Here is a 10,612-nt window from a genome sequence, read left to right on the forward strand (position 1 = left end):
TGAATTTTATGCACAATGTTTTATTATTGCACAAACCCTGTACAAATCTTTCACTTGTTACACGAGAATTTACATCTTTCAAAAATAAAATGAACATTAAAAAAATTAAATTTAAAACTTGTATAATGTTTATCAAAGTGACTGACATAATGATCCACTGATAGAGACAGATACTGATGTATTATGCAAAATTCTTGATCAGTAGTAGTAATTGGGGTTATATAAAATTAAATGCATTCAATTTCATACCTAGTCCCATCTTTTGATATACACAATAAATTTTGGGCTTTTTTTCTTTACTTACACAGCAGTGGTAAACAATTTGTAGAAGCCATCATAAAAGCACACTCTCAATGCCTCTTATTATTCTCTCTGCATAAAGATCACTTTATTTGTCCAGATTACAGTGAGGGTAGGGACATCAGTTTCTTAATTTTCCTGAATCTCTTGCCATCTTTCCTAGATGATGCATAAAACCTCTGATGCTGACAAACTAACATTTTATGTTACTATATTTAAGGAAATGATGTTCGAATCGCCTTACTTTATTACCTTTAAGTAAATGATGTTCGAATCACCTAATTTTATTGTAAGCTCAAATGAACATGTATGTCCACTCTAGCTGGTCTGGTACACTTGCACCAATATATCGTGAATAATTTGATTGCAGAACATTTACACCCTTTCATATATACATATGTATATTGGGATACTAATGACATTACTAGCTGTTTCTGTCAGCTAAATAGCATGTTAAGTTTATTATAAACGATGAACTTGACATTTTAATTACTAGAGTCTTGTATGTAAAGAAAAGACATGGTAAACCTGATGCACTGACATTGCTCGATGCTGCGTTTCTACTTTTTTTTTGTAGCTTGCTACATATGATAACATGAATGGTGATTTAGTAATACTGCATTCAGATATCGGATTGTTTGCACTAAACTGCAACATTTATAACCAATTCCTTCCATTCAACACAAAAACTACCCTTACCTCTATTCACAAAAAATTGCATAACTTCGATTTTTCTTTTCACGAAAAAAGGGTGGCATTACTTTGGATATGATGGGAGGGGGGGGGGATCGCTTGAAAAGGCGATGTTATACAACTTGCACACGATAAGCAATTAAATGTAGATTTAAATATAGATATGTAGTGTTGTCATGGTAACTTTTTGAGTCAACAAAGAATGAGTGGGAGTACTAACGAACTGTAAGCAATGTTTCTATCACTTCCTTATTGGTTATTTCTTAATGTTAATTCATTGCCCGGATTTCCCTGTATTAAGACATTTTAAATCCTGCGATATAAAAGCTGACACAACTGTTACTCGTGAATGGATTATCTAGCATCAAATTTGGACTTAAATCACAAACATAAGACAACTTCTTGTTAACTTACTGTTATAGTATGCTCTTCAAATCATACTGTACAGCGAGGGATTCATACTTAAAGCGTATCAAATTTGTCTCGTTCTACTTATCAGCACTCTATAATGACGCACAAAAATACAATCAAATTATTTGGCAAAATACATGTAATTAAAGTACACTGCTGATGTCACAAAATACATGTAATTAAGGTACACTGCTGATGTCACAAAATACATGTAATTAAGGTACACTGATGTCACACATTTTGATTGAGACATTGAGGTGTGTGTAATCATTATTACAAAGAACAGCAAGACATCCCACAACATAGAGTAAACAAGCCATAAGCACTCGACTATGAACAGATGCATGCCACTTAATGCTCAATGACTCATCACCACAGCACACTGCAGCTTAGTAAAATTATACAAAAGTATGTACTCTTGAGTTTGGATGTTTGATAAAATGAGAAGATATCCCCGTAGGCCACTTTCAAACTGAGTCATACTCAGAATATTGCACACTTCAAAGTCATATTCTTATCAACGTTTAAATAATGTCTGCACACTTCAATGTCATATTCTTATGAACGTTTAAATTCTGTCAACATTTCAATGTCATATTCTTATGAACGTTTAAATTCTGTCAACATTTCAATGTCATATTCTTATCAACGTTTAAATTCTGTCAACATTTCAATGTCATATTCTTATGAACGTTTAAATTCTGTCAACATTTCAATGTCATATTCTTATCATTTAAATTCTGTCAACATTTCAATGTCATATTCTTATGAACGTTTGAATTCTGTCAACATTTCAATGTCATATTCTTATCAACGTTTAAATTCTGTCAACATTTCAATGTCATATTCTTATCAACGTTTAAATTCTGTCTGCTACAAAGGAACAGGGACACACAAATTTAAATTTTGTCCAATGGAGAATGCATAATCCTTACGATAGTGACCTTGAATCAGAATTATGTCACACTTTCAGGTCATAATCAACAATGGAGACGATAATGCAGAGCTTGCAGAAGAATGAACTCTCGGGTACCTTGACATTTTTCATCTGACCTTGAGATGAGAGGACAACCAGGCTATATCGTTACAGAAATAGTTTGCAAACATATGCTTTCTACAAAATCTTATACAATTTTCTTAAAGTGGCCTTCACATAGCCAAATTTACCTTGACACATGACATATCACTCTGTAATAAAGCATCATCTTTGCTTCAAGCATATCTTTCTCTGTTGCAAAGACATGGCTTGGACAAGATTTAATACCTTTTCCCATAGTGACCTCAACATTGTTGAAACGACTTTGTAGTATGATCACAAGGATTTCACATACCCCACCTTTGGCGTGACCGCCGTGCAGAGCTTTTCTGCTGCATTTGTACATGAATACCTTTACTCCGTGATCCATTTACATCTGTAGTAGGATCACGAGAAACCTTCATGTCAATTTTTGTGTCGAGTATCAGCCTACATTCTCGTTATGTTGCAAACAATTGGTAAAATCTACAGAGCATTTTTTTTTTTAAAATCTTAAAACAACCACAACTTTCTCAGAATTGGGTGAATCTATTTGAAAATTCTCAAGTAACAAGGAGCAATGAATGGTATAACCTTTTCACAAATGTTGAGGGGTAGAAACACAACAACCAATTAATAGCTTCAAAGAAAAGAATTCCTGTGGATGGACGAAGGGATGAGAACTAAGTGATTCTGGTGTACCCTCAAAACTTGGTGGGAGTGTGTGTATAATAATGAGTTCATTGAAACATTCTTTAAAATTAACGTGTTCTTAAAACACAACTTTGTGTTACAATAAGAGAGTACAATAACAATTGTGATGTCAGTATAAAAATACAAGCTTCTCATTCAAAAGTTAAATCTCAACATTGTTCATCCCATCCATTAAAAATGAATCCCTTTAATATCTTTAACAGAATGACATTTTCATGATGTGTGTATAACTAGTTCACATTGAATGCACTGGGCGGGTACTATAAATACACAAAGCACTGGCGTCCAATCAATGAGTTAGATGAGTCTCACGACTGCGCTTTGGGGGAGGGGGTGGGGGTTTACTACGTTTGACATTACCATCACTAGCTAACCCTGCCAACAGTTCAGGGGGAGGGGGAGGAAGGTCGTTAATGTCCATAATTCCATCACACTCCTGAAAATTCTCATATAATGGTGAGTTGTGTACATTTGGCACTGCATTATCTTGGTCTTTGACTTTGGCTAAATCAGAGGACAGTCTTGTAGTTTCACTACGTTTGGGTGGAGGTGGTGGCACCCCCTTTTTCACAGGAGCACTATTTGGCCTGATCTGCTCAGGTTTGTGATTATGTGGGGTGATCCCATTGGTCAGTGTAGTTGTAGCACCATTGATATTTTGCATGTTAGAACTCTGTCCCCCGTCACTTGGTTTTGGTAGAGTCTGAGGTGGTACCTTCTTGCTCCCTGTACTTGAACGTTTTGATAATTCATCTAAGAATGGCAATGTCTTACCAATATCTTCTTGTCCTGGAGACATTGGCTGAGGGTTGGGGGGAGGGGGAGGGTAGCACTGAACAGACCCCCCTGAAGTTCTGGATGTGTTGCTCCCTGTAGAGACACGACTAGCTTGAGATCCTGGTCGTACTCGGACCTGGTCAAAATGTTCGTAACCATGTGCACTGTTTCTCATCTGTGGTGAATGAATCATAGGTGGGGACATGGGACTTACTGGAGACAATATTCCAGGGCTGGCAGATGACCTAGTGACCCCACAAGACAAAGGTGGGGGGTACTTTTTCTGTTGGCTAGTAGGTGGTGGACTGGCCATAGACACAGCTGGAGGAGTTGGTGGGGCCACAGCTACAGAAGACTTCGATGACCCTGATGTGACTTCTGGTCCTGACTTCGGGGCATTTTTGATCTGGCCCATGGCACCTGACTGTAAGCTTACATATTGATTTTGCAACAATGGCATGGCAGGAGGCATTGCCAGCACTCCTCTGGGGGTAGTGGGTGAGGACTCAGATGGACATGGGGAGGATGCATTGCTTTCACAATCCTCTGACAAACCATTACCCTGCTTCATCATCGGGTTGGAGAGACTTGTGAGTGGGGGTGGATGAAATGGCAAGGTTCCTGGTGAAGGGGGTTTCGCCATTGGCCCTGGTGGTGGCATGGGAGGGGGTGGTGAGTGGCTTAAATTCTGAGGCACCTTAGGTGTAACAGATTTAGGTGCTGCCACAGTATGCTTTGACAGTTTTTGTTCTTGATATATTAAAGGACCCTGTGGCCTACCTCCTTGCTCAACGTGAGAATATATTGCCGCTGGAGGTGGTGGAAGGTCTGTGCGATATTCCCAGGGATCTATAGGTGCTGATGTGGGGGATATTACTTTATGATGCGATGGTGGAGACATGACCCTTCCGTGAGAGGGAGGGGGTGGAGATTTAAACCTCTCATGTGGAGGTGGGGACATGCATCTCTCTTGAGAAGGATCTGAATAGACCCTTGGAAGAGGAGGAGACATGGGCATTTTAGGCATCGACATCTGACCTGCCATATGATGGGGCGGGTGGTAGGGGTACGTGCTGGTGGGCACAAAATTTTCATTTCTCTGCCACACTTCCTCATCCTCTTGTATGCTCTGATAATTTAGGGGGCACTTGAGAGGAGGAGGCGACGGTGCGGTTCGATGTATGAGAGTATGCTGAGGTGACACATTCTTATGAGTGCTCTGCTCTCTCTCTATACTGCCATCTGAACTCTTCCTCTCATGTCTCTGAACAGAGGCTCTCGATTTCTCCTTCTCACTGAGTTTTGTTAAAGAAGGCTTTCTTTCATGACCACCGGTTCGAGTGTCTGACTCACAGGAAGAAATTGAACTTCCCTCCATGGCTACTTGCACCATTTCGGAAATCTGACGTGTAGTTTCCGTGGTCACAGGAATTCTCGCCCGAAATTTCCCACGAGAAGCAGATGAATTAGAACTGAGTCTACTTTCCCCACTTGATGTGGAGTCCTCACTAGAGTCTGTAGATGCACTGGTGATGGAATCTCGATGTCTCACCCTCATCTCGGAATCCGAGTCTGCGTTAATAACACTAGGAGTATTACTGAATGACACACGCTTTGTGTGGGTTTTCTGCAATCCACCACTAGGCGGCAGTTCTAAGGAACTTTGACTACTGAGTGTTGTTTTCCGTGATTCTGGTCCCACGAGATCTTCTGAGTGATCCAATACACTCCCACTTGAAGTAAAACTAGAATTTTGTACATACACTATAGAATTTCTGGAACTAGGGTCTGGCATAGACAGTCGACTGTCTTTCACATCCGGATTTAATTCTAATGTTTCACTTGGTACTTCTGAAACACTACTGCGCATTTCACGGTAATCCCACATTTGAATTTCATGTCGTAGTTTTTCATAGTTATCCAGTAGTTGATGTCCATACTGAAATAAATACACAATAAAATTAAAACAGGTTCTTTTTCATTTCTTAAGTATAGACATCAGGCTATTCATGTTCTTTTTCATTTCTTTAGTATAGACATCAGGCTATTCATGTTCTTTTTCATTTCTTAAGTATAGACATCAGGCTATTCATGTTTTTTTTCATTTCTTAAGTATAGACATCAGGCTATTCATGTTCTTTTTCATTTCTTAAGTATAGACATCAGGCTATTCATGTTCTTTTTCATTTCTTAAGTATAGACATCAGGCTATTTACCAAGATCAATTTACATTGCATTGTTAAAGCAAATAAGATGTTTTTGAAAGTACTTTATCTCCAATTCAAATGATAAAAACTGTTAAGTCACCAAAACAAGAATACGGAAGACCTGTAGACTTTACTCCGACCGAATATCCGCCTCATCAATTAACTTCCATAATAAATGCTGTCCTTAAACAAATCACTTCCAACATTACACATTATCTACACTTTATATATAAGATAATCTGTACATGTAATGATGTTTGGACCATCCTTTATCCTGCTGCAACGATGACGACATATTTACTAGATAGTCACCCAGATTTATTCAGAAAACAAATTTATATCACATGTAACAGTTGCTCTTCTGTTGAAGATAACCACACTGTTAACATGTAGTCTATCTATCACTACTAAGCTTCATCTTTAAAAATATGAAGTGGGTTCAATGTGCGACATCAAAACACTCTATAGGAAAAGTTCCAAATTGTTCGCCCTTCACAAATGAAGATAGAATGGGACAAATCTGCCAACCCTTTCTCTCAAGCAATGCAAACCACACCAATGCAACTCCTACATTTTGGAAATTAATATGATCTAAAATAAAACATTCTTGCAAATACAGAGCACTTTAGTGTCCAAATTATAATCCTACAGGAAATAACTTCAAATGTGTACATCCTGAACAGACATCTCCCCGACTACAAACACTAGCACGAGCCAGCACTACCCTGACACATCCATCGCATCCTCGGAAAAACTGTCACGTTTGATACACAATATATAATACAAACCTTTGTTCTGTTTTGAGCAAATATGTCATGAAATTATTTTTGATGAAAACTCCTGATTTCTCCTCTAGAATTTCCTCCTAATATGATCACTATGTAATTCCTCTACTTGCAGACAAGTATTCAACATGGACATCTCAAAGATTTTATCACTGCAACATGGACATTTTACACAACAACTTTCCACAATGAAGACCAACACTTGCACAAATGTCTCCTCCCTTCTCCTTTAAAGTTTTATACGTTTATGAATATCATTGAAAAGTGCATTGTTTTTCTTTTCAACAGGAAACTAGTCTATGAACTCGGAAGTTGTAAAGTGGTTTGCCTTGATTGAACTCGGTGAAGAGAATGGAGCGCTACATTCACGTGATAACTGTTTGACAATACGTCCCCCCCCCTTCCTCGCCTCCCAAATAAAAACCACTACCTAAACAAAGTTTGATCCACTTAATTAATCCATCTGTCTATTCCTTTCTATATATAAAATGGAATGTACATGCTTAGTATTTCTAGTTCCCCATAAAACTGATACATCATTTGTAACAGGAAGTACACAATACCTTGGCTATCCGTATACCCATAATCCACTGGTCCAGAGCATTTTTGTTCTCAGTACAGAAGTACCTGATGTATTTTGACGTCTTCTTTTGGATCTGTGGATGCTGTGAATAGAAGAAGGTCAATTAACTGATCTACAGATAACTTATATCTAATACACATCAGTGATACTTCTCACTCTCAATGCACACAAGGTATATCTCTAGACACTCCAATTTCAAAGAACTTGTAACTCTTTAATTCATTAGTTTCATTAATCGCTCATTTCATGACATATACATCTGCTGTAGTACTGCAACATTCATTGAACATTCATCAAACTTACAGCTACAGATCCAGCAGTGATACTCTCATATCTATGTCTTTACTTTTACTGATTTCCTTTCACTTTACCTACAGCTACAGATTCAGCCGTGGTACTCTCATATATATAGGTCTTTATTTTATTTTTACTGATTTCCCTTTACTTTCACTTCACTTTTTATTACCACTTCTCTAATTAAGACGCATAGAGACATTAACTGAGTCTCGTACTTGTAACCTTCTCCTCTGTAACAGTTTATGAACATCACTGTATAATTTCATCACTATCTGATAAACATCACAGGTATAATATCATCACTATCTGATAAACATCACAGGTATAATATCATCACTATCTGATAAACATCACTGTATAATTTCATCACTATCTGATAAACATCACAGGTATAATTTCATCACTATCTGATAAACATCACAGTACCATTTCATCACTATCTAATAAACATCACAGTATAATTTCATCACTATCTGATAAACATCACAGTATCATTTCATCACTATCTAATAAACATCACTGTATAATTTCATCACTATCTGATAAACATCACTGTATAATTTCATCACTATCTAATAAACATCACAGTATAATTTCATCACTATCTGATAAACATCACTGTATAATTTCATCACTATCTGATAAACAACATTATGCTGTAATTTATTTAGATATACTTACTTACGATCATAATTTTACCACTCAAAATGGAATCTTATGCATGTACATGGCTCATTTAAAGGTTGCTATGGGTGTGTTTTATGACCTTTGGATGTGGGTGTCTAAAGACTTATGGGTGAAGGTGTGTCTATTGACCTATGGGTGTGTCTATTGACCTATGGATGTGTCTAGAACATCACTACTTAAGTTCTACTCCACACAAGTCAGACAGAGAGTGGCAATCTGTTGATTTCGATGAAACTTGACGTTGTGATACCCTTTTCTTTGAGGATAGAAAATATAACCTGAATTTTTTTCTTGCACCTGTTTGGTTTCTATAGTAATGATGACAAAGTTTAAGACATATCTACATGTACACGTATTCAAGCTCTAATATCCCAGCTAAGTATTTCATGGTGTAATTGTGGGATATAAGAACTAAATAATGCACAATTAACTCTGATACAGTTGTTCTAAAATCAATTATTTTAATGAATTAAGAGTTTAGGGTTGTTCCAGAAATTATCAAATGGGGGGGTCGGGCGGCAAATGATATTTTTTGTGTGGGTGGTCGTATTTTTTCATATTTTATTTGGTCTGTGGTTGGACTGTTAAAAAAATATTTATTATGGGTAGTGGGTAGTTTCTATTGTTTTATTTTGTGCCACGTGGGTGTTGAGTTTTCAGAATATTTTTATTGTCGCTCTTGTCGTGTTGGTTACAAAACGTCGGAGGAAAAATTGAAAACGTGCTTTTGAAATGCTGCTTTCGAAATCGGAAGTAACATAGAACTATTCGAGTTGTCGCTCTTTGCAGCGCATAACTTTCCATTACGGCACTCTTCAAATTAGAGGCGCGTTTAGTAGGGTCCCTTTGGACGTGATGGCGGCGAACTCTGTTCTGTAGATTATTACAGTTTACAGTGCATCGATTTTGGGAATATTTTGAAACCAATAGGTATTCCGTTTTCTAATAAAAATAGGCAAACCTTAGTTGATTTATACGAGGGTACCGATGCGTTATATTTATCAGTCAGTGTGATGGTGATATAGAGGCCTCCAGGCGCGGGCTCCATTAGAAGACGAACGATTCGTGGAAAAACATATCCATACCCATTTCATGATAATAGCATCGTTTGGACTCCCAATCTTTCCAACATTCCCGCCATTGATGCCTTTGATTGTTGATGTGACATCGTTTCTTCAGAACTACTGTGATACAATGTCGCACAGGCATTACCGCGTCATTGACTAGAATGTTTGTCCCGAAAACCTCACGAGATTTGTACCGTTTTCATTTTTAAAAATATTTTTGTGGTGGGTCTGGTTATTTTTTTTTAATTAGATGGGTCATTGTAAAATGAGTTTATCAATTTGATGGGTCATGGGGTAATTTTTTATTTTTTTTTATGAGTGCTTGGTATATACAAAAGGTGCCTCCCGACCCCCCCCCCCCCCCCCCGCCCCCCCCCCCCCATGTATTTATTTCTGGAATAGCCCTTAAAGAAACTGTTGGTATAAAAGAAAATTAGTTATCGCCAATCTTAATACTACCTGCAGATTTGTAACTCTCGATCTTACGGAATCATTTGAAGCTGCGAGTTTCCAGGTCACATTTAATGATAGTTTGAAGGTATGTTTGGACACAAGGTATAGTGGGAAAATATGTTAGGAATTTTTTCATATTCAATTTTTGAGATGACAATGCAATAATACAACGATATAAGGTTTAAACAATGTGATTTCCCCCCCTGTGCCGTAAATCTATGGTTTTATGAAAGGGGTGGATCTGTAGCTCTCTGATCTACCTTAATATTTCCTCAGAAAGCTACAGATCTGCAGCTATCTTAATACCTGGTTAATGTCCACGAAAAGAGAGATTTTCAATCTTTTTTTCAACATTTTAAAAGGTAAAAAAAAACTTTTAAAAGTCCTTTCCACAAGAGACAATTTAAGAAAAAAATACTTCCTATCTAACCCATAATTTTCAGTTACATATTTTGAAAATTTGAAGTTAATTTTCAGAAGAAAAAAAATAAGAGAACATTGAAAATTTCACAAAATTTTTTCAAATATTGAACCATTTTAAACTTTTTTCAGTGAGATAACCATTTCCGGTCTCATTTACATCAGTATCAACCCATAAAAGAAATACACACGATAAGACCTAA

General features: G+C 37.2%; 1 protein-coding gene across 6 annotated transcripts in view; it reads right to left on the reverse strand.

The window, feature by feature from the left end:
• The window catches only part of LOC125665773 (ras-associated and pleckstrin homology domains-containing protein 1-like), a 77,664-nt gene continuing 67,052 nt past the window's right edge, over positions 1-10,612 (reverse strand). For all 6 annotated transcript variants that reach the window (XM_048898621.2, XM_048898623.2, XM_056151083.1 and 3 more), the window contains 2 exons: positions 7,466-7,567; positions 1-5,849 (listed from right to left, as the gene is read on the reverse strand). In XM_048898621.2, the coding sequence (XP_048754578.2) occupies positions 3,423-5,849; positions 7,466-7,567 (2,529 nt within the window). In that variant the 3' untranslated portion in view covers positions 1-3,422. The remainder of the gene's footprint in view (positions 5,850-7,465; positions 7,568-10,612) is intronic.

Source organism: Ostrea edulis, chromosome 10 (genome assembly GCF_947568905.1).
Source record: "Ostrea edulis chromosome 10, xbOstEdul1.1, whole genome shotgun sequence".
Taxonomy (NCBI): domain Eukaryota; kingdom Metazoa; phylum Mollusca; class Bivalvia; order Ostreida; family Ostreidae; genus Ostrea; species Ostrea edulis.